Genomic DNA, 24,701 nt, shown 5'->3' with positions numbered 1-24,701 from the left:
TATCAACAGCCCAGCAATTTCCCAGTATTTTTGGTTTCCATGCACTCTCTGGCTAATGTTTCTTTATTTTCTGCGTTTTTGGCCAAAACAAAAAGGCGGAGGTCTCTAAAACAGTCCGTGATTTGGCAACCAGAGATTGAGAAATATCAATAATATAATAATAAAATAATAAAATGTTGCAACTTGCAAATGATGATGATTGCCACATCCTACCTACAGTTATGGGAATGGCTTGAATCAAATGAGAACCACTGAGGCTGAGGATCCTGAAAGTGCCAAAATTGCTGTTGGCACTTGAGGTTGGCTCTAAAGGTCACGCTTGAGTTTTCTTTCTGTGGTGAATCTAAGCAGAGCCTTGAACCTACTCAAAGCTGAAGCCATGCCAGCATTTATGCCAGTGCAGGCTGCGTCAACGTCCAGTTGCATGTCTGAGGACATTAGCTGCTTCCATATTTCCCAAGGGGTTGCTGTAGTGGCTGTGTCCAGATTTTTAAACCAGAGCAGATTTTACACAGGACACTCCTCTTGACGCAACCATCCCATTTATCTGGGCTTTGGATCGGGACCAGGAGTGCATTAGATTGTCACCCCCTTTGAGGTTTAGTTAGTGTCTCCTCTGGGTGTTGAGCCGGGGATCTTTCATGTGAAAGATGAATGTGTTAACATTTGGGTAGATTTAAGGTTAGCCTAAACAGCCGACTGCTTGGATTAACAACTATGCCAGCATGAAGAGTCATAGCTGATTTTGGTCAGGCCTCATTTCAGCTAACTGTAGTCACTGAACTGAGCCTTTCCACTGTGTTGGCAATCTTTTTCTGTCATTTGGGACCATGTCACACAGAATGCCCAGTGAATCTGTGCTTTGCCTTTTGGTGAGTGAAATGAGGATATTTTTATGTATCTTGATTTTGCACCTCTACATTTTATAGATGCAACATGAAAACCAGAGCTTGCAAGCCTTAGCTTATAACTTAGATCTCAACATTCTCGTCCAAATATGGTCACGTCTGAGTCAAAAAAGCTCACCTGCCTGAAGTGAAGAACTCATATCTCCATAACCTTTTGGCATGTCAACACATAGCGGAAAAACATAAAAAATGAACTGTTGCTAGGTTTAAAGTGCCTGATGTAACTTTTTACAGGGGAGCAAGCAAAGGTGCTCAAACAGACCTAAAACTGACGTGTTAAAATCAGAAGCAGTGCATATTTGAAAGGGGCTGAGAGTAGATGACTACTTATGACATGACATAAAATGACGGGGTAAATATATAAGAAGATTACCTATGCACCAGAGCCTACTGTAACATATAATAGGGCAGCATGCTAGTTACACCGAGAGAATAGAACAGCATGGGATTTGTTTTCAGAACATAGTGAGCGATGTAAAGGTAAGTTCACAGGCAAAAACAGTACCAAACTTCTACTTCTGCGATTTTATTGAGTGTTTAATTTTTAAACAAATAGATAGTAAATCTCCAAAAAGTTGATTCTGTTCATCTGGACGTAGCGTTTTGTGGGAGAAATGTTTCGTCACTCATCCAAGTGACTTCTTCAGTCTCAGCTGACTGCAGGTTTCTCCAAATCTTATAAACAGGACATTTGCATAATGACTGAAACCAGCCCACTGAAGGAACAATGGGCTGGGAGGTCAGTTCCTTAATCTTAATTATGCAAATTCTCATAACCATTGATCAACAACCACTGACCAAAACCCACTGATCAATGGCCATGAGTACCATTCACAGAGAGTTGGGGAATGGCTGCAATCACAGCATGTAAGATGGTGAAAGATGTATCCTTAGGCCCCCTCCTCGATTCAGAGATGGTCTTTCCCTTTTCACGTAAATGGCCTCCTTGACTCCGCCCTCAAACCAGCGTTCCTCCCTGTCCAGGATGTGTACATCCTCATCCTTGAAAGAGTGTCCACTGGCCTGTAGGTGTAAACAGACTGCAGAGTCCTGGCCTGACGAGGTGGCTCTTCTGTGTTGTGCCATCCGCTTCGCCAGAGGTTGTTTGGTTTCCCCGATGTATATATCCCGGGAATCCTCCTGGCACTTAACAGCGTACACTATGTTACTCTGTTTGTGTCGGGGGAGCCGATCCTTGGGGTGGACCAGTTTTTGGCGCAGCGTGTTTTGGGGTTTAAAAGCCACAGAGACCCGGCGTTTAGAAAAAATGCGTCTCAACTGCTCCGATACTCCTGACACATATGGGATCACTACAGGTTTTCACTTGGGCAGCGGTTGTCCTTCTCTCCTGGATCGGCTGGAGCTTTCTTTAGGTGCCTTTCCCACTTTGACAAAAGTCCAGCTGGGATAACCACATTTACTCAGGGCCTTCTTGATGTGCAGTTCTTCTGCTTCTTCTTCCATGTACAAATTGGCCACGATGGGTGAAACTGGGGAGCCCATGGCACACCCATGTTTCTGCCTGTAGAACTGACCCTTGTATGTGAAGTAGGTGGAATGAAGACACAGTTCAAACACACTTGGTCGATGCTGAGAGTGGTCCTGTTGCTGAGGTTGGGGTCATCCTAATCTCTTACGGACTACCTCCAACGCTTTCGTGACTGGGATGCAAGTGAAGAGAGATGTAACGTCGTACGAGACCATGGTTTCATCTGCCTCCATAATGACATCTCTCACCTTCTCAACAAAATCCAGGGTGTTCTGGATGTGGTGTTCAGAGCTGCCCACCAGCGGGTTGAGGATCGAAGCCAGAAACTTGGAGATGTTATAGGTGACAGAGTTGATCATGCAGACAATCGGTCTTAAAGGTGCACCCTGTTTATGTATTTTTGGTAAACCATACAGGCTTGGTGTAGATTCCCCTGGGTATAGCCTGTGGTATGAGGTTAAGATTAAGGAACTGACCTCCCAGCCCATTCTACCTTCAGTGGGCTGGTTTCAGTCATTATGCAAATGTCCTGTTTATAAGATTTGGGGAAACCTGCAGTCAGCTGAGACTGAAGAAGTCACTTGGATGAGTGACGAAACATTTCTCCCACAAAACGCTACGTCCAGATGAACAGAATCAACTTTTTGGAGATTTACTTTCCTGGATGATTGAGAATGCATCAAGACGTTAGATAGTATATACTTCAAGTTCTCCTGTCTAGTCGTGCCATATTTAACTCTGGAGATGAGCACAGCCTCTTTAAAGGGATCTATAAATTCTGTGGTGCATATGATAATTAGTCACATGCACGGCACGGCCTCATTATTAAAGGAAAGCAAATGTCAGGCAGCTGAGCCGTGGGCCATGACCACAGCGTGTGGATGAATTACCTCTAAATATTGCGGCTTATCCCTCTGTAAGTGACACTGGTGTTAGATTGCAAACTGACAGTCAGCTGCCATAACGAAAGAGATTTTCTAAATATCTGTGTGTGTGTGTGTGTGTGTGTGTGTGTGTGTGTGTGTGTGTGTGTGTGTGTGTGTGTGTGTGTGTGTGTGGCTGCTGAGCTGGAGTGATTATGGGGTTTAGTTGTTCATTTGTGTGGCTGTGGTGTTGACACAGTTTGTTTACTGTGTGATGTTTCCGTTTAGAAAGAAATTCCTTGTCTGACATTTAATGGACAGTAATCTACTTTATTTGACCGCTCACAAGTCATTGAATTTCTGTCTTAAATATATGTTATTTAAAATAGGCTCATGTGAGAAGTGTGTGGCTATAATTCTAAAAAAATCCCAGCATCTTTTTTATTGAATTTGATTCATTTGGCATTTTGAAAATGTGCACGCACAAATGAAAAAATAGAGAAGCAAAAAATGATTCTGATTGTTGTTCTGCTCCAAAACCATCTCAAAAAAGTTTTGCATTAATAATACGTTTATATAGCTCAACTATAAGGCTACAAGATGCTTCACAAGACAAGATAGTCACGGTAAAACAAATCGTAATAAAACGTTTGAGAAACATTTAAAGGTTACAGAAAACTGGGAGGGAGAGCACAAGACAGTTAAAAGCAGAACAAAGAAAATGAAGAATTACAAACAAGTACAGTAAAAGCACACAAAAATAATCAAAGGCTCATGAAACACAAGTGACAACATAAAAGTAGCTCGATTTGGAGGCATTGAGAAAGTCTGCCTATCCGATGTCTCTACGAGAGATTTAAAACAAGAGTGTGATATATTAAAAACTATTAAACTGCAGAAAATGTATGTTTACAGCCTCAGTTTGCACTTCATCACAGCTCTCTGCTTTCTCAGTAAAAGACTTTCAGTACCTACTGCTGACTGTGACTAAAGAAAATATGACTACCTCTTACAGCAAAAACATTTCTGTCAAAGCGGCAACTTCTACGGGAAAATCACTTCCCATAACAAAGCGGTTACGTTACACTGACTCACTCACTTGGCTTTTGTTGCTTTTCTGACTGAAGAACTGGACTAGAAAGAGGTGAACTTTTGCGAGCCTTCATTCAGTTAGTTCATTTTCAGATTTGTTTGTGCTCTTTCTAAAGCTCCCACTCCTCTTTGCCTTCACAGCGCTCTGAGCTAACGCTAACTGCTCGGTTAAATACCCAACTGTGTGTTTTGACTCGCACATGTGTGACTACAGGGCGTAGCTGGTCTAATCGAGTGCTCTGCTTTAACTGGACAAGCTGAGTCCTGCATATATCAACGACATTTGTCCTGTTTAGCAAAGTTAAAAGTAACAGGGATATGGCAGCTTTAGCCACCGCCATTCGACACCATTGCCCCAGAACCAAACCTCCTGGAATCATATAAAGTTGTAATTTTTTTTCCACAGTTATTGTTATATTATCATGAGTGGGGGTCACACTTGAGTTGGCAGTCCTAGTTTTTACACGTGTCCCAATTTTGTTTTTCCTTATTAAGCTTTTTAAATTGGTGCACAAAAAGCTGGTAAGTTCATATTTGGTCTGTTTGGGGGTGTTTTTTCTTCCCATTTCTTTCTAAATGTTTCATACTAAACAAGTATGGAGCAAGAAGATGGACGTTAAAGGCTTAATCAGCAATCCAGGTCAACTGTAGTTTGAGTTTAGAAAGGAGGAAGTGCAATTTAAAGGAGTTTAGATGAGGAATTGAAAGCAACAGAGTTTTGTATGAGTCAGAAAAACGTTCCTTCATGTCCAGTAGAGTGCTTTTTTTCGTTCTCTCTCTTTTTTAGATGCTCTTTCTTTTACTCTCTCTCATACCAAAGAAGGCATATATTAATAGAGTCTCTAGCACGCTTGTGTGTGTGTATATATTTAGCTTTGTGGGGTCTGGGCCCCAACCGCTCTGCTCTGTTAGTGTGGGAACAATAATACGCTGAGTGGAGTAGCCTGCTTAGTCTCACAACACCGATCTCCAAAAGCTGCGTTGCTCTAGCTTGAGTAAGTTGCGTGTTTGCTTCCCATGCATCTGACTTAGATGGTGCACATGTGATTCTCCCAGGAGCTGATGAGCAGGACCTCGCTAGAAACTCAGAAGCTGGATCTGATGGATGAGGTGTCCTTTCTCAAACTGAAGCTGGTCAGCATGGAGGAGACGCAAACCAACTCACACCCGCAGGATTCGACAGACACAAAGCAGAACAAAGCTGAGGTACGGAAAGTCAACAAACATGTTTTCAAACACATTCAAGTCTTTGATCTAGAAATGGAAAACTTGTATGATGTCTGTGTTTAATGGGCTATAAGCCAAGATCCCTGCCACACTTGCCTGAGTGGAAGTTTTCCCTTCTGTGTACATATTGATGTATTGTAGAGTTAAATAACAGGAGGATGAACATTTTACTTTGCACAGTTAATCCTGTTTATGGTTGGGAAATAAACCATTATCTAATTTTAGGGCACAGATTAAGAGTATTATTTTAACTTACTTGTTGGTATTAAACAGTTATTGGTACTTTGATTATACACATTGATTTTCAGGTACTTCATTAGGTGGAAAGGCCAGATACCAACTGTCTCATACTTTTCATCTTGCCCAACTCTAAAACTCTGTAATGCAACATCAGAATATGTGATATTAGCGTCTTGAATAATCACAACTGTCATTAACTGTTCAGCTGTGTTTGCCTGGGTGATCCTTCACTACATTTCTGCTAGTTTGGGCTATTTATCAGCTGCAAAGAGCAACCAGTGGAACAAAAACATCATCGCTGGTATGATCAGGTCTGCAGCCACCGCTTGGTTTGAATGAAATCACCTTCAAAATGCACATCAATAGACAACACAATTGTTTTTACCACTGTTTTTCAAATAAAGCTTAATAATCTTTATTCCGTATGTTCCATGAGGGGTTATTTAGGGACACGCATCCTGTGGTACGAGCAGTACCACAGGATTGGGGAGTTCAGACATGCTGTCTAAGGATGTATGGAAGCTGTTTGTCTGGTTTTATTGTGTTTTTTGTCTCAAAGCCAGGAGGGAACATGCACATTCACCAGGGGCTACTGCTGTCACAGTAGAAAGGCACAGATTGGGGGGAGGGGGGATTATTATGTTATTGTATAATATGTATTTGCAATATTTTGGCTTACAGATATAACAGTAACTACATGTCTGCTTTTTAACTCTTTCTGCAACTTTGGTTTCTGCGTCTGTGCTTGTTCTCACAAGTTATACTCTCTCATCCAAGCTTTTTATAAAGAAGGAAAACAAATGTTAATGTGTGGATTAAACTATGAGGCGCTGATTCCTCCCGTCTCCTGTCTGTGAGACCTCACCTGTCGGCTGGTGGCAGACGATCCCGCTAAAGAGGAGTGTGATTGGTGGAATGTGTGTTTGATGCTAACCGGGTCTATTCACAGGGCTCTTATCAGCCTCAGAGTTGTAAGTACATTATTGTATAGGCAACGGCTATTTCACACAAGGCACAGTCTGTACATGAAACCTTGTACACTTGTCTGTTGGAAATTTATGCAAATTAGTACAGATTTCATAATTTTCTTATTCAAAGATTTACTTACAGACCTCTTGCTATCTTTCTAAAAAAAATCCTTTCAGTTGCTGAAGTTTCATGGTAACGGTTAAACTTTTTACGCTTGTATAGCGGTTTGTCTTTAAGCCATGTGTAACCAAAAGGAAAAACCGTTACAGCTTTCTCTAGAAACTCTCATGTTGACTCTCGTTTCCACAGCAGCAGCCTGCTGTTACTTTTGTTGTTTTTCAGGTTTGGTTTACCCACTAAACCAGTGAAAAAGTCACACGAGCAGGATTTTCCCACAGTTTTTGTCCCACATTTAAATGGAAATCGTAGAGGCCAAATGAAAAATCTGTCCTGCGATCCTGAAATATCTGTCACCCAGATAATAACCAGGCAGATGGTGAAAACATGCCCACCCTCTGGCCAATTTGACTGGCAAAGGTAATGATGAAATGTGTCTGGATGGGGTACAAACTTCACTGGTGAGGCTCTGAAACAAGCCAGAACACATCAAACAGTAGTTTAAGCACCACCCTGCTCACATCCTGCAAAGAGTCAGCGGAACAGTTTTTGTTTTTGATCGGAGACTTTAGAAATAATTAACTGAAACTGTGAAAAAACACCTGAAACTCACGAGCCTCACTAATACCTGGTGCACCTAAAGCCCTTCCACCTTGTGAAGTCAAGAAATCAATAATTCTAGTATGGCCGTCATGACTTTTACAGAAAAGTGAACACCCTCCATTTAAGTATTGTGAGCTCATTGTCATGTTCAAGAAACCATTTTAATACAATCTGTGTCATGGCACATTATCCCGCTGGAAGCAGCCATTAGAATATGAGTACACTGTGGTTATATAGGGATGGACTTGGTCACCAACAGTACTCAGGTAGGCGATGGCATTTAAGTGAGTGTGTCATAGTGCGTCATTAAAATATCCCCCAACACTTTTACACCACCAACAGCCTGAACTGTTGATGCAAGCCAGGCTGGAGCTTTAATGCCGTTCACACCACATTCTGATCTAACCAGGAATGCTGCGGCAGAAAACTCATCAGACCAGGCAGCATTTTTCCAATCCTCTCCAATTTCGGTGAGCCCATTTAAACTGTAGCCTCGGTTTTCTTTTTCTAGCTGACAGGTGTGAAACCTGGTGTAGTCCTCTGCTGCTGTAGTTCCTCTGCTTCAAGCTTTGACATGTTGAGAGGTGATCTTAAACCTTGGTTGTGAGGAATGGTCATTCAAGTTACTGTTGCCTTCTCATAATCTCAAAGCAGCTGCTCATGTCTGACCTCTTGCATCAACAAGTTTTTTTTCTCACAGATAACTGTCACTCACTGGGTATCTTCAGTTTTTTGGACCAGCGGTCCCCAACCCCCGGGCCTCGGACCGGTACCGGTCCGTGAGTCGTTTGGTACCGGGCCGCGAGAGTTGAGGCTCAGGTGTGAAATGTATGGTTTTCAGGGTTTTTATCGGTTTTCAGCGTCATTTTGTTATCGTTTTTATCGTTAACTCTGTTTTCCTGGGTCTTTTCACGTGTTATGAATAAATCTTCTTTTCTTAAAACTTCTTTTATTTTGTTGTATTTATCCGCGACACCTTAAAGGCCGGTCCGTAAAAATATTGTCGGGCATAAACCGGTCCGTGGAGCAAAAAAAGGTTGGGGACCGCTGTTTTGGACCATTCTCTGTAAACCGTAGAGATGGTTATGCAGAAAAATCCCAGTAGATCAGCACCCACTGAAATACACCAACAACCATGTAGGTCCTCAGTTTTAACTTCAGCAGGTCATCTTGACTATGCATGCATGCCTAAATCCATTGAGTTGGTGCCATTTGATTTACTGATTAGCTATTTTGATTAGCAAGCACTTGAACAGGTGTACCCAATGAAGTGGCCAATGATTGTAGGTGAAAACGACTGCTCAGCTCAGCAACAGGTTTGGGCCTCGGTGAAGGTGAGAGTTACATTAGGACGCTGTTTCCCTCACTGACAGAACGCACAATAACGATGCACACATACACGCATTCCAACCAAGTCCGGCTGAGCAGCCTTTGCTTGTCTTCACTAGTTTCTTTGTGTGGACTTTGTTCATTGTGACACCCAGCTGCTTCCCACTGGCACAAACGGATACTAAGGCTGCTCATGTGGTTTCGCTGTGTGTGTGTCTGTGTGTAAAGCTATCACAAGCCATCCAGGGCCATGCTCTGATAGAATAAACACGATACAGCATTTTTGACACGCAGGGGCCCATACTCTGCAACCGCACATGGATGGAGTGTGATAAGCATCAGCGGAAGCAGACAGAGGGGAGGAGATAGTGAAGGGAACAGATGAAAAGAGAGAGGACAGAGAAAAAAGAAGGAACAGACGGCTGATGTACAAAAAGTGACAGGATGTAGTTTGAAATATTGTTTTCTGACCTGTAAGGTGCACATTAACTGAACGTGCATGATAGCCACACTGCAAATCCTGCAGGACGTGACTGCCAGCGATGTCGGATTCTATGAGAAAACCAAGTGTGAGCTGACTTTGCTTCTTGTGCAAAGCTCACATTCACTCAATAACAAGAAGAACATTTGTCTTAGCAGAAAACTTTTTTATTCAGTCAGGAAGCCACATTCTGTCAATAAATCCTGGGAGCTGTCCAGTATTTCAGATACCATTTCAGGTACAGTGAACCTGAGTTTAGTGTACCTGACATGATCCTTATTTCATAAGAAAACTGCCTGCAAACCCTTGGTTTGAGTAGAAAGTGCCAACATCTTGGCACTTTCTACTCACGTCATGCTAGCTGCACCACTTTGTCTCACACTACTGTTAAATTGATGTTTAAAATGTTGGTTTAAAATAGTGATTTACAAAAGTTGCACTGTTTGCTTAGCACGGGTGGTCAGTTCATTTTAATATCCAGCACAAAAAATGCAATACCTGTTTTCAGCATTAAATACTGGTGCAATTAGCAGTAACCTGCATATCGCAGATGTTAGTAAATCCGTTTGTGTGCTCCTAGAAATATATTTGCAGCATGTTCCCATCTTTTACATGCAATCTTGTCACTTTCTAGCATGTGGCTACTGTTAATCCAAGGCATCATGCCTGTACCTAACACAGTAGTTTTGGTGCTGAAATGTATCCAAAAAATCCATTTAGGTTACATGCATGAGTTCATGTAGCCAATGAGCTGGAACAATCCGGAACAGCATTTCGGCACCTTCAGTTAATGAGTCATTAAATCTAACAGGCAGATTAAACAAAATAGTGCAGGATATTATCAAGCAGTCCTTTTTTAATAGGTTATATTGCAAAAAATGTAAAAAAGCAGCACAAACTTCAACAGGAATTGGGCGGCACTTATTCACTTTATCTAGTCTGTTTTTCAGGCTGCTTCAGGGATCATGAGGCCTATTCTCTCAGCTTGAGGCTCCACCACATAAATCTAACATCAGTCCTGTCAATGAGCCGTTTTTATAAGTTGGTGCTGTCTTGGTTTAGTATTGATTCAGTATTGAGATGCACATACGTACTCACCAGAATCCAACATGTCCGGTGTGCAGCTGAGGTGCTTTGCTTTGTTTACGTTATGATGGGGCTGCATTTTTGTCAGTAAAGTCAGGATGTGTGTGTCTGTGCGTGTGTCTGTGTGTGTGGTTAGTAACAGCTGCGAGGCTCCGGTAGGCTGTCAGGAGGAATGGCAAGCATCCACTCTGAGCATTCCTCGGGGCCAAACACTTTCACCTCAGGAAACCACACCAACACCACACACAGGCTCGCTGCCGTCTCACGAACACCTTTAAGTACTAAAGCAACCACTTTTCAGGAACAAGATTCCCCTGAGCTGTGACATTTTCTTAGACCAACAGTTTGCTCAACATTTAATGTGTGTGAACAAAAAGAACAGTTAGAGACTTTGCTCTGTGCACCTTCATGTCTCTTCTTTATTGTACGCTCTGTTTTTTTCCTGTCTTTACATCCTGTCTTGTTTTGTTTTATTGGTCTAAATTCTGGGTTACGGCTCTGTTTCCCATGCGACTAGACTTGGATGGAGCTCAGGCATGATATAATAACCCTGGTGCGCCAGATGGGGTTATTACTTATACAAAATTATGCTTTAGATGCCTGAAATGTGGATTTTATGTAGTTTAAAACAGCCCTGCCTGCTGAGCTGCTTTTCATGTAAAATGTAAAATAGGCCACGAAGCACAATGACAGAGACTGAAATCTTGGCAGCTTGTTCCTATTGCCATTTTTTATATTTACAATATGGTATCATACTTATATTGTGCAACATCAGAAGTTGCCATGGAAACTATTCTAATGTCAGCAGAAGACAGATGTTAGCCCTGATCTGTCCTCAGTGGATACGCTCGACATTAGCTTAACAGCCAGTACAATGCAAAATCACTAAGTGCATCAGCATGACAGACTTGTTGGTTGAGGGCTTTTGGAACGCCTAAAGTGTCGTGGTCGTATCACAACGGGGCGTGTTGTGTTTGACCTTTCGATCTTTAATTCCTGTACAAAAGCTGGTTCGACTGGGAAAACCCTCTGAGACAAATTAGTGATTTGTGACCACTGTCTTGATTTAATTGGACACAATGATTCATCCACTCAGTTGGAGCACAGTTCGCCCAAACAATACAACCCATTCTTAACCACCCCACTCTAATTCTGGCTGTCAGGAGGTGTTTGTCTGCTCACCGCTGCTCTCCAAACTCCACTAGACTTCCTGCTTTTTCCTCTGACCCCAGACTAACCTTAAGAATAAAGTGGTCGCTCCTTTCCTGTCAGTGGTCACATTGAGCCAGCAGGGAGGTGGCGCAGAAACACTCGCGCTGTAGATGAGCACAGATCTGTTTTTCACACTATTTCAACAATGTAAGACGGTGAGGCATGATGCCTTGCCTGCATCTGTCTCCCACAATCTCACCGTTACAGCACTAATACAAGAGGAGGGCATTGCATAATGCAAAAGTTTTTAAAGGAGTAAAAGTTACTCTTGTGTTTTCAGTTGTTTGTCAATGTGCTGAGGTGTAATGCTCCTTCTTTTCTAGGATTCTAACATTTTCTCCAGTTGAATTTAAGCATTTCTTTCTTCCGCTTCAAGTGTTTGTGTAAATCTTTGTGCTTTGTGTGTTTCACAAGATTTTTATGTGTTTTCTGAGTTTCTACTACAAATGGCCAACAGTGATCCAGATGTGGCATCAACCATTTTCCCTGTACTGACTGATTAACAAATAAGTTCATGTTTTATTCTCCTCTCCTCCTCTCAACTGACTTTCATTTATTCCTCTTTTCTTCTCCTCATCTCACCATTTCACCTCTTCTGCCACCCTTCATTTGTCTTCCAACCCTCCCAGTGTGTGGTAAATCTCATCAGTGAGCTCCAGGAGCAGATGTGCAGGTTTCAGGAGGAGATCAGCACTCGCATTCAGGAGAAACGGGCCCTGGAGGAGAAGGAGGCCCAGCAGGGGGAGCCAAGAGACGGCCAAGCCCAGGGCTACAGCCCTCAAGTTGGGTTGGTCGGCTTGGACCTGAGCCTGTCTGGCTCTGATGCCCGGCAGCACAATGGAGGAAAGACTGTTCACGTAGGGAGACTTGATGGATGAACTCATCTTACCCTCCTTCCCCATCATTTCTTCTCTTCTCTTCTTCCCTTTTAACCAGTCCACACACCACCCGGTATTTGGAATATTCCACAGAATCAAGCTAACAACCTCTCTTGTAGTGTCTGTATGTGTACTGCAGGATGTTGGGGTCACACTCTGCTCTGGTTCTTGCAGTGATTGAGGCTTTCGATTGGGTTTTCTAAATGCTTCCATACATTTGAGGAGTTATTTACCTAAAAAGTCTTCCAGCAGTATGACGTAGAGTGAACTCCTCAAGTATTTGAAACATTTGGAATGTATTTCAGCACCGATCAGGATGTTGTCTCTATAAATCCTTTCAAGCTTGCCTTTAGGACCAGAATTGTGTTTTGTATTAGATTCGATGTGGTTTCCTTGCATGACAGTGATTCCTCCACTAACAAAGTTTACATCTGTCAGCTTCCTAATACACTGACCAGGTGGATGGGTCATGTTACGGTCCCTATAACCCTGCTGTCCAAAGTTTCCCCCAGATGGTGGCAGTGCGCAGCTGGCAGATGTGCGACCCGGAAGGCTTTCAGTAGTGTTCTGGGTTTCCTGGTTGTTAACTGCACGTTGTGGTGTCTGTTTCAGGAGGATCTTGTTCCCTTTATTAACCACTGTCTGGCCCCGGGGACCTTTATAACTGCACTGAATGTGAACCTGGTGTTTGAATACCCTCCCATTTATATGCTGGCATGCGTGCCCACTCATGTAGATGAACCTCGTGCCGATTGTGACATGTAGATGAAATGTATAACTTTTTTTGAGAATTGCTTGAAACATCAGAAAAGTTTCGTAATTGTGCACATGTATGTAAAGTGGTCTGGCTAACTGAAGAATGCTATGGTTTGGCTTTTCTGCAGGATTTGCAACAAGAAGTTAAGCAGCTGAAGAGCAAAGTGGATGAGTTGGAGGGAGAGAAGAGCCAGTATGAGAGGAAATTAAGAGCCACCAAGGTACTCGCTAAAGCACACAGAGCAGTGTAAAATGCATTTTACATGCACTTAAAATCTGTTTGTAGAAGCTGGGATGCTGTGTAACATATACAAAAAGCATATCAAATGTTGAAACTGAGAAATCTTATTATATTTTTGAATATGAAGACTTAAAAATGTGTTTCACTACTGCTGGAAAACATGTAAATTGTGGTTTGGCATTGTCTTCTGTGCGAAAGAAGTTCTTTCAATGTTACTCCAAAATCTGTAAACATCATTTAGTATTAGTGGTGTCTTCACAGATGTCCATTTCACTTGTCGTAGGGCCCCAAAATTGCAGCGTTTCATTGGTTTTTAGCCTTGGTACTTGGTCTAGAGGTGTCTCCAGAATCTCTGGATCTTTAAATGTTATGACGCAATGCCCCAATACTTTGAACTTCTCTAATCTTTTGTTATTTTATGAAGCTTTTACCCTTAAATTGTTGAACTCTTTGCCCACATAGTTTTTCACGGAGCAGTTAGTCCCTTCCGAGTTTTTCTTCTGAACAGCTCGGCCTCTTTAAGATGTTTTTTTTAATATCCAACAACATCACTAATTGAGCTCATTAGTCTCTGAGATCTTCCATCTGGTATTTTCTTGGCGTTTCTTAAATTTAAGTTAAATTGCATTATTGATGTGAAATTGTAAGGAGCGCATATATAGTTTTGAGATTTGTTGTGTTTTTCCACTATTTTTAATAAAATGCAGCTCTTGCTTTTTTTTCGAGAGTTATTTTGTGTAGAATACAATAGAATAAATAAAAAATGAATAAAAAAATGGGACTTAATGAGCTCTGAAGTTTTCATTAGGGTGGGTTTCCTTTGGACAAAGCCAGGCGGCTTGTTCCCCTTTTCTTCCAGACTTACATTAAACGAATCCAAACATTGCTCTAAACTAATCTGACTAACTTCATATCATAGATGTGAGTGTGGTGTATACTTCTCATCAAACTCACTGGAAGAAGACTTTTCAAAATGTGGAAACTGGCCTGTGAAGTCACTCCAGCAAACCTGTGTAAAGGACGGACTTCCTAATCTGATAATTGCACATATGAAAAAGGAAATAGAGCAGATGTAGACAAGAATGGATGCTGGATACTGTAACAGAAGATAAAATTAACAGCTGGTGTTACTGTGATGTTATACGTAAACGTTCGATAATTTGATCAGACTGTCACCAGGTGAATTTCTTTAACCTTCATTCATCAGGATGAAATAATCAGAGCTTCACTCATTTGTGTTTCTCAGCAGCAGAGACGTGCAGCTTCATTTCCTTTGTTATGACAGAGTCTCTCTCTAACATATTGTTGGATATTGTCTGAAGGAGGTCAAACTGCCATTGGTTTCTCTGTGCTTACAGTGCTTCCTTCCTCCTCTCTCCCTCCTTCACTATCCGCCTCCTCTCCTCTTCTCTACTAACCCCTCTCTGCGGCTTGCTCTCTTCACTTTTTTCCGCTCCTCCTTTCTCTTCACATCCCTAAATCTCTCCCCGTCATTACTCTCTTCCTGTCCTCTCTCCCTCTCTAGCTCTCTATCTCTTACTCTCTCCATGTGTGTTACCAGTCGCTCATGACCCAGCTGTCCAGCCTCAAGCTGACTGTCGAGCACACACAGCTGGAGAAGCAGCATTGGGAGGAGCGCTGGCGCAGCGCACAGGTGCCTCCTCTTCCTCCTCTCCTGCTCTTGCCGCTTGTCATCTCCCCGTGTTGATTTCTTTCCTATGATTAGTGTTATGTTTGGCCTCTTCTTTTCTACTTTTCTCGTCTTGCTCCTCCCCTTCTCGTGTTTTTTTCTCATTTCTTTTCTTTTCTTAGTTTCCTTAGTTGCATTTGTTTTTGTTGGTCTTGCGATAGCTGTGAAGCTCTGTCCTGTCCCTTTGAGCAGGAAGGGACCGGACAGAGAAACCTACACAATAAATAAATAAATCAAAACCTACACTGGTTTTGATAAGGACAAGGTTTGTATTTTTTAAAAGCAGAAACCAGTAGATTCCATCCTTTTACTTGTGGCTTTTTCTTTCCCGTCGTTGTGATTTTTAGTGTGCGTTTGCATGGATTTTGTGAATTTATTTGATTCTATCAGTTTTGTGTGTTTGTGCGACCCTACTGTGTTCATATTGTGCACTAAGGATATAACACGGTAATGATGGCTTCCACATAGTCTCACTTCAGCAGATTTCCTGGCTGGTGCCTTTCATTTTATTTTATATGCTCTGTAATATTTGGAGCCTTCGAGACAAACACAGATCTGATGGTAGTAACAAAACCCTGCACATCTCTGAGTTATTCTCTGGCTTCCCCTTCTTCTTACCCTATTGTAGGTTTTTGCTTCTGGGTTTTATTGCAGAGCAGCTGCAGGCATTGTTAAGTTTGCACTTATAGCATGCCACCATACAGTCTGTGCACACACCTGTTGTCTTCAGCTGTTGCCTCCACTGTATTTGTTAGCATAATGTGTGATTACTTTTTTTTACTATTCTTTTCATCTTAACTCAGATTAGGTTGTCATAACATGTCAAGGCCTCAGAGCAGACACAAGCAAATAGCTTAAATAACAGGGTCCACTTTATGATTTTTTGGAGATAAATGTTTTCCTGTTTAATTCTTATTTTGGCACTTTAGTCATTTAATCTGATGTCTGAGAATAGGAAAGTTGTAATGGATAAAGAAAACGTGGATTGCATGTGACTGAAGGCAGACTGAAGTACAGCAGTTTTTATTATATTAGAGGGTCAATACTGAAAAATAAGACAGAGGCTTAACGCTTGCATATGTATAAAATATCAGTATTATTGTTTCTTTTAAAAAATGATACTGCAGAAGATGTTTCTTCCTTTGATGCTAACATTCCCTTTTGCTGTTGTATTTGAATTTTCCCTACACGGAAGCATCGGTACCCTAATTTGTCTGTTTGTGTTGGCTTCAATTAAAGTGATGAGAGGTCTGACTGAGCTCTTAGCTCTTAGTCACTAGGCTGTAGACTGTATATAAAAGATGGACGTGATTGATAATCTTGAAATGGTTATTCTTGAAAGTTGTCACTACTGGCAGGAGAACAAAAGTTCACCTGGACAAATGCACATAAAACAAACGCACATATGTGGGGGTGTTCTGTGTTGTGTGGGGCTTTAAATATGTCCTCTGCCCCAAATCTACAAAAACAATGTAGTTTTTACACCATCTGTATATAAAAGATGGACATTATGAAAGTGATGCCACCTATTGTTTCCTGGACCTCAAATTTTGTTTGTTTGACCATTGCCATGTTGTTTTTGGAGCCAAAAAGAACTATATTAGCATGAGAAGGTGGCATGCTATGCTATCAGATAATGCTAGTAAGCTAAAGTTACGTAAACTGTATGAATGCAGTGCACAGAAACACACATATTTGCTTAGTGATAGATCAAATAAATATCAGAATGTCATTCAACAAAACTGAACCAATTATTCAGAGGAAACAATCTGTCAAAACCTTTTTGTACTATGCTATAAATTTGTTAAGAAGTCTTCCCACAGCCAAGTGCAGTTTATGGCACATCGTCCTGGCCTCATTTTCAGCTGTTTGGGCACAATGCAGTAGGGATGGGTATTGATAAGATTTTCACGATTCCGATTCAATTTTCGATTCTGTTTAACGATTTGATTCTTTATAGATTCTCTTATCGATTCTTTAAAAAAAAAAAAGGAGTACACAGAGGTCGATTAGCTTAGAACTTTGTTTTATATCTTCTCTTTGAACAAGATAGAAATTTAGGAGTAACATGGCCTTACAAACCCAACAGTGAGATCTTACGAGATCCAGCCTACGGCTCTTCATTGGGGTCACAGAGTCCCCAGGAAAAAAAAATTGTAAATACAAAATAATAAAACAATAAATAATCTTCTGTAACAATAACAAAGTATAACATAAATTATTCTGTAGCAATTACACAAGAATATCCAGTAATGTCCCTGCCTACAATTAAACACATTCACTTACCAAAAATCGGGGCATCTGCTGTGGCAAATGGGTGCAAGCCTTTGACCACAAACTCAGACACTGCTCGGTGACATTCGTCTATCCCGGCCTGAAAGGAGACGCTACCGGACACACACACCGCTGCAGCGACAACTGCCAGCATCTGAGCCAGACTCTGTCTGTCTCTCTCATCATGATCACCTAAATGCACAGTAATGGCAGGTTTGTAATAAGGCAGATCGCGCTAACATAATATGCACTGTTAGTTGATTATTTACCTGCCGCATTAACGGGAGAGGACGTGCAAACGTTACCGCTGCTGCTGGGTTGAGATTCACGAGTCGAGCGGGATTAAAAACATGACATTCATTTAAGGTTATCGTGTGTTTTGTGAGCAAATGCTTTTGCATATTCGTAGTGTTTCCTCCCTTAAATGAAATATCTACTTTGCAAGTATTGCAAGTTGCCCTGTTGTCATCTGTTCTCGTAAAGTATAACCAAACTTTTGAGCGTTTGAGCCGCCGTGTTTCCTGCCAGGTAAATGATGCTCCGGAACATGGTGACGTCATTTGGGGCGACTGGAATCGATAAGGGAATCGTTTGCAAAAATGGCAAACAATTCCAAGGAATTGAAACAGTGGGAACCGGTTCTCAACAAGAACCGGTTTTCGATACCCATCCCTACAATGCAGTAATGTCAGTCATGTTACAGTTAACAGCTGAGGGTGGAGACTGTAGTACGTGTCAGAAATTGTGTTTTTTTGCCAGAAATACTTCCATTGGATAGATGCTTGAGTGGTGATGCAGGTTCCTTAGATCGTGTGGAGAAAGCTGTGGTAGAGTTTGTTTTAACAAAGTATTGTAAAAAAGTGAAATAGTGGGGTTGATTTAAAGCAGAAAACCAAAATAACTTGTGGCTACATGTGGCTTTCAGTGCTTGTTTTATATTTCCATTGTGTAGTTTTTATTTGAAAGAAGGTGCTCAGTGCCAAATAATAATAATAATAATGATGATAATATAGAATAATCTCAGAATTCACAACTCATTTTATGTGTTACTCTGATGGCTCATCAGTTGGCTGGTTGGTTTTTAGAAATGATTCCTTTTTAAGAAAAATGATTTGCTTAGTTGCTTCACACTTACAGCTCACAGACATCCACTGACCTGGAAGATCGACCCAGTTCACAGACATCTACTCTGACTTCCTCCACAGGCAGAAATCTCAGAGCTGCAGCAGCTCCTGGCCTCCAAAGATGCTGAGATCGTGTGCCTACAGACCCAGCTGCTGGCCAGAGGCGGCAGCGCCAATGACAACGCAGAGAGAGGTACACTCGGCTGACAGTCTGACCAATCAAATCTGTCAGTGCAGATATGTGTGAGAGGCAGCGATGTGCACGTCTGTCAACTCTGATTACTGTAACATCTAATCAACAGTTCCTCTCTTCTCTGTTCTCCACTTGGCTTGTGTTTTTTCCACTCTTTGCTGCCCTCTGCTGTAGAGGAGGTGTATATCAAGCATCTGATTAACAAATGTAAGGCATTTATGTTGCTAATGGGGCTAATTTCTAAGCAACCTCCTGGACAGCTGGATTTTTCTGTTTTGGTCATTTATGACTCAAATGTGAAACTTAAAACCAAACAGGGAAACACTTTAAATGTCGAGGCTAAGTAGTCTCTTCATCGGGAATGTGGACCACAGCTAAGCTTCAGTGTGTGTCTGTGATGTGAGCCTGTACATCCTTTCAAATCAAAAAGACTCAGAAGAGTGTCAGGCTATGCAGCGTCCACTGTCCTGTGCAAACTTCTTATACCACATCGAATCATCTTTATTTAACAGGAGTTCACCCAAAGTGCCTTCTGGTTTGGGAAGAACACATAGAATATAAAGTACAGTATAAAAGTACCACACAAACACGCTGATAAATGCACACAGTGAGGCATGTAAAAAAATAGATTCAAATCTGAGTAAATAGAACATAACAAGCACATTGAGAGGACTATAATATAAACATGTCATCTAAAGAAAATCTCAGAAGAGAGTGGGACAAGTAGTAGATAAAACTATGCAACTAGTTTATTGATTCCTGCAGGAGGAGTCACCAGAGAGCGTTGCAGTATCCTGACATTTTGTGCTTTGTTTTTCCTCCTGGCATTGTCATATTGCAGTTCATTGCTTTCTTGTTGCCTTATAAATGCTGCTCTAAAGCCACCGATGACATGCATATCATTTCAAAGCTGAGTCGTTTGAATAAACAAAAAAAATCCCATTTAGATAAGTTTCTGCATTTGAAAGGATGTTAAATGAAATCTGGTGCCGGCTCGTGTTTGTGTGGCTGATACTGATGCAAGCCTCATTAGTTCTTCTCTCGGTAATGGTGCTGTTGACAATGCTCAGTTTCCACGTGTGTCCCAGGTGATGCTGCATGGGCAGTTGTGCTGTCAGCATGTATTTGTTTTGCTTGATTAGTCCTATTTGCACGGCTCTCGTGTCTGTCACCAGCACCGCTTCGTGCACCCATCAGCTGCCCTGATCTAACTAGCTAGCGTGAGGGTACAATAGGATCCTTTTTAACTTCTTTGTCTTCTTTGTTAGACCAGGAATACCAGAGGTTAAAGGTGGGGATGGAGTCTTTGTTGGCTTCAAATGACGAGAAGGTAATGAAATAATTTTTGCCACTGCTATAATATATATAATTTACAACAAGATTAAATAAAAAGAGAATGACCATTTCTGCCTTGGTGATAACAGGATCGGCGTATAGAGGAGCTTACCATTCTGCTCAGCCAATACAGAAAGATGAGGGAGGTCATGGCACTCACACAGGGTGAGCTTCCTTTTTCTGTATTGTGAGTTTCTGCTTGGAAACCTGTCTTTTCTCTCTAACGTCACTATGCCGCCAATTGTTTTGGTTTCTATCTACCAGGAAGCAGTGAAGAGGAGCTGAGCGGCAGTTTAAAGCTCAAAGCCATCACTCACAAAGCACACTCTGACATCCTCAGATCAGAGGTAGGATTCACAAGAAATTTTAAATAAAAGTCAAAGAATTATTGGGTTAATAATCTCACTTCCACAAATGCTTTGAAAAAATGTTTTTTCCTTCATAGCTATCATCAAGAGGATCGTCACCGCTTATGTTGTCCTCATCGCCGTATCAGAGGGATTTGGATTTCAGGTATGAACGTGCAGTGCACGTACTGTACGCGATGAATGAACGCCAGACTCTGAGTTAACTCTGTGCGGTGTCTGTTGCAGTTTCCAGAACTCTGTGGAGACATCGCTGGTGTCCGCTGCTGACCCAAGTTTGTTTAATGGGTCTTGGTAAGCCCTGCTACAGTACAAGCACATTCAAAGTGTACGTCTGCTTAACCAGATGTCAGTGATACAATATTTTTTCTGCAGGCATCGACGCCGGTTGATGTCCAGCAGTCTTGAAGAGTTGCAGAGTGGATCTTTACAAAAGGTCTGTTAGTGTTTGCCTCCACGATTCGCTTGTTTAATATAAACATACTAATCTCTATCTAATCCAGCCTATCACATCTGCTTACTAAAAAGTACTTTAAATCAGTCCTTTCTAGCTAATCTTTAACGTCCTGTTAATCTGACTGTGTGATTGCTAACCTTCTAATTCTGGGTTTGTGTGTGTGTGTTCTCTGGTCTCTCCCGTCTCTCTGTTGGCTGTAGGCTGTAGAGATCCAGCCACTTGAAAGTGAATCAGATGTAGGGGCCGAGGTACTGATCTGCAACATGATGTCACACATTTAGCTACACAAATCCCATGTATTCATTATACATCTTTAGATTGCAGGATTAGTATATATTTTTTGTAAAGAAGATGAAATAAATCAAAATATAAACAAGACTTGGGCTGTGGCCAAATAGTCAAAAAAAATGACTCCTAATCAGTTTTTCCATGACCTGTATGGAAAACACCATGAAGTCAGGGGAAGATGTAATTTCATAAGGAAAAGAGAATCCGACTGCTCATTAAAATGTTGGCGTGGCACAAAAAGAGCTTCAAACACATATTGGATACTTTGCCTTGTCTGTTTTTACCTTGTTGTTTTATGCAGGCTGTATAAAAATGAACAACACAGTGAATCTTACTGAGGTAACCCTTTAATGTAGTCGCCACCACCTGCTCATATCACATTGGCTATCTTACTTGGCGAAACTACAGGTTCATACGTTCTGTGGTCTCTCGTCTCTACTACATCACTAATCTTCTCCTGTGTAGACTCCCCGCAGGAAATCTCACCCTGCTGTCCACTCGTATTTTCTCTTTCGACTAAAGAGATGATCCTTTGTAGTCGTTGCCTTGATTAAAGCAAGAATTTTAACAGAGTGGTTCATAGTCCAGCTTTGGGCTAAAACATATCCACATATTTGCATGTTATGTAATAAGAAAGCAGGATTTATTTATGTGATAATCTGCACCAAACGTCAGTTACTTTGATCGTTTATTGTTGTGAATGGTCTGACGTGCGATGCTTTGAATTGTCAAGATGATCACCTTTCCTTTCAGAAAGGGTGGATTAGGGTTTCCTCTGTTAAATGAGGCAATAAATGAAGCACTGAAGCACCTTTTCTTCAGTATTAAGAGAATTCAGACAGTTCTTATTACAGCGGCCACAGGGATATATTAGGGCCACTTTCCTTCTCTCCTTCCTTAACTAATCTTCATGACCAACTCCCCCCCCCCGATTGATAAGAAACTGTATCTAAAGATATATTCACATATATCCCTCTAAAATTTGGATCATGACCACATTCTTGCTTTTGCTGTTTTTTTTAATGCCAAACATAATTTTCACCTATCACGTCATTCACCTGATGATTTTTGACTTCTTTTTGGCCACCAGCTTACATTTTTCAAGCAGAAAATCTATTTATTTATGAAAGGGTAAAATATTTGTTGGCTATAAAATGTGATTGTGACTGTTTTTGTCCAGGTAATGGGCAACTTTCCTCTAAGAGTTCCTAAATTTTCTGTTATTTTGTAGTTATTATAAGTAAACAAATAGTCTAAAACGTCTAGAATGATGCGCTCCTTTTTCTATCCTATTCGGTGATTTCTAACAGGTTCGCATTATTTTGTTTGTGCCAGCAAGTCATCCATCCTCATTATACGTGTTTCACAAATAACAGGAAACACTTTAATACTAAGTTTTAACTTTAAAAAAAGTAACTTTAATAAATAAAGGTTAAGTAGAGATTGGACCCCAGCTCTCTAGCAGGAGGGTGAAATGATCTTTTAATAAGCAGTAAAGAACGTTCTACTGTGGAACCAATCAGGTGCAGGGGAAGGAGGCAGCAGCAGGACAGGCAAGTGGAGGAGCCAATCAAGGGCAAGGGGACATACTAATTAGTATCAAGCCATATGAATTAAGACTTGAACATACTAATTATCATACATTGAAAGTACACAGAGTGTTCGTCATACAGAAAGAGGCAGAGTACTGAGAGATGTAACAGAAAAGCAAAAAGTAATGGAGTAGTTTCTGTGTGAGTAGTTATATGGCTGCATAAAAAGATCCACACAAGGCAAAGCATCTCTTAAATATACCCGATGCACTTACATCAACAAGTAATGACTGATGACCTAGTGATATGTTCGAGGGATATAATAGACAAAAACAAGCTCACAGCGTTGTCGTCTTTTCTGTGAGGCCACTTATAAACTGCTAGAATGTGTAGTAATGTTGTGCTTTATAGCAAACAGTGATGTAACTGTCCTGGTGCCCTCTGACCTCTTGTTCTCAGCATGACAAGTTCACAGTGCATTATAGTCAATATATAATCGTATAATCATACTGCGTCTACACTAACAAACACACACACAAACGCGCACACACACACACTCACACAAAAGGGCCAAGACCCACCTGAAGTGGCTGTCGCTAGTACTTGACATCACAGCTGCCTCCCAGCTGTTTCTTTCTGCTGGCCTTTCTCCAGTTATTCTCTCAGACCCCGATGACTTTAATGTGCGGTTATATTCCAGCATCATCAGACATTCACTGTCTAAAGGACAGACGGTTATGCAACAGAGGAAAAACACAAATCACCTCACGGCCCCGCTGTGATCTTATGAAAGCCATCGGGTAAAGCCACTAACTTTCAGTGTAGTTAAAGAAGAATGTAAAAAAAGAGAATCGGAGCCACATAGCAACACTACAGAGATTAAGGTGTCCACTTTGTTAGAGTCAGAGGTGTCTGAAAATCATTTTAGATTCAAAGCTGCAGTGAATTTATTGAATTGTATACATTTTAAGATTATATCTGGAATGTGATGCCAGACTTGGCTGAAAGAGTAACACACTGTTTGCTTTTTATATTGTACAGAATCCCCACATGGAGCTGAACAAGTACCAAACTCTGCCGGGGAAACTGAGTAAAAAGAACGAGCCGCGGGCCGAGCTGAACGGCGACGGAGACGGAGAGTATTTATCTCCCGTCCAGCTCTCGCCTGTCCACAGCCACAGCCAGGACTACAGTCTGAGTTAGTGTTGTATCTGTTAAGCACCATGTTTTAATCTGTGAAATCTCAAATGCAGGTCTCTCGCTCTTTGTAATTTAAACCTAAAAAATCTGCATGACCTTGCACTCAAGGGAAAAATTTAAATGTTTGTATATTTTGGGGAATACATTTATTCAGCTGAGCTAATCAAGCAGCCTTCTGGCTGTAGCTTCATAGTGACCGTACACATCTTATTTAGCTTTGCAAGAAAGCCAACATGCATATTTCCCCTCTTGTGTAACTTTTCCTTGGAATATAAAGCAAGTGATTTTAGTGAACAGATCATTTGGCACTGCAAAGCAAAACAAAACAAAAATATTTTTTGTCTTTGTCAACTAACTCTTCGCCCACTGCTTCCTTTCTGTGCCTTTTCTTTCTCCTCCTCCTCATGCCTGCTCTGCTGTCGGATTGCTCTTGTCTCCTGTTTGTGCTCTGACTGCAGTTCGCTGCAGGAGTGCCAGTGCTCCGGTTTTAGGTACTGTATGCCCTCACAGAAACGCAAATGTCAAAACTGAAAATACACTTTCAGAAGAACTGAAACGCAGTGTTTCTGTGACTGTGAAGTCACTGAGAGAAAGCCTCTTTGAGCAAACAAAAGCATCACCTATCTTGTGAGCAAAACAAGATTTTCTGAGAGGTGAGCGGAGTCAGGGTGAGCAGCCGTTTTCGCTGAGGATGAAGCAGCTTTAAAGCCCAGGATTATTAGGACTCCCTCACGACTCAGAGAGCTGTCGAA

The 24,701-nt window shown here is 41.4% G+C and overlaps 1 protein-coding gene across 9 annotated transcripts in view; it reads left to right on the top strand.

Moving 5' to 3' along the window:
• Positions 1-24,701, top strand: part of ppfibp2b (PPFIA binding protein 2b) — a 93,399-nt gene that overhangs the window by 55,567 nt on the left and 13,131 nt on the right. For 3 of the 9 annotated variants that reach the window (XM_026172750.1, XM_026172757.1, XM_026172751.1), the window contains 14 exons: positions 5,409-5,558; positions 12,246-12,473; positions 13,379-13,471; positions 18,661-18,772; positions 18,947-18,979; positions 20,041-20,102; positions 20,197-20,272; positions 20,372-20,454; positions 20,553-20,620; positions 20,701-20,766; positions 20,848-20,908; positions 21,130-21,177; positions 23,791-23,947; positions 24,408-24,440. In XM_026172750.1, the coding sequence (XP_026028535.1) occupies positions 5,409-5,558; positions 12,246-12,473; positions 13,379-13,471; positions 18,661-18,772; positions 18,947-18,979; positions 20,041-20,102; positions 20,197-20,272; positions 20,372-20,454; positions 20,553-20,620; positions 20,701-20,766; positions 20,848-20,908; positions 21,130-21,177; positions 23,791-23,947; positions 24,408-24,440 (1,270 nt within the window). The remainder of the gene's footprint in view (positions 1-5,408; positions 5,559-12,245; positions 12,474-13,378; positions 13,472-18,660; positions 18,773-18,946; positions 18,980-20,040; positions 20,103-20,196; positions 20,273-20,371; positions 20,455-20,552; positions 20,621-20,700; positions 20,767-20,847; positions 20,909-21,129; positions 21,178-23,790; positions 23,948-24,407; positions 24,441-24,701) is intronic. The other 6 variants (XM_026172752.1, XM_026172754.1, XM_026172756.1 and 3 more) reach the window with 5 other exon arrangements.

Source organism: Astatotilapia calliptera, chromosome 7, assembly GCF_900246225.1.
Source record: "Astatotilapia calliptera chromosome 7, fAstCal1.2, whole genome shotgun sequence".
Classification (NCBI taxonomy): Eukaryota; Metazoa; Chordata; class Actinopteri; order Cichliformes; family Cichlidae; genus Astatotilapia; species Astatotilapia calliptera.
The sequence above is the reverse complement of the archived record's forward strand: the minus strand, read 5'-3'. Positions and strand labels throughout refer to the sequence as shown.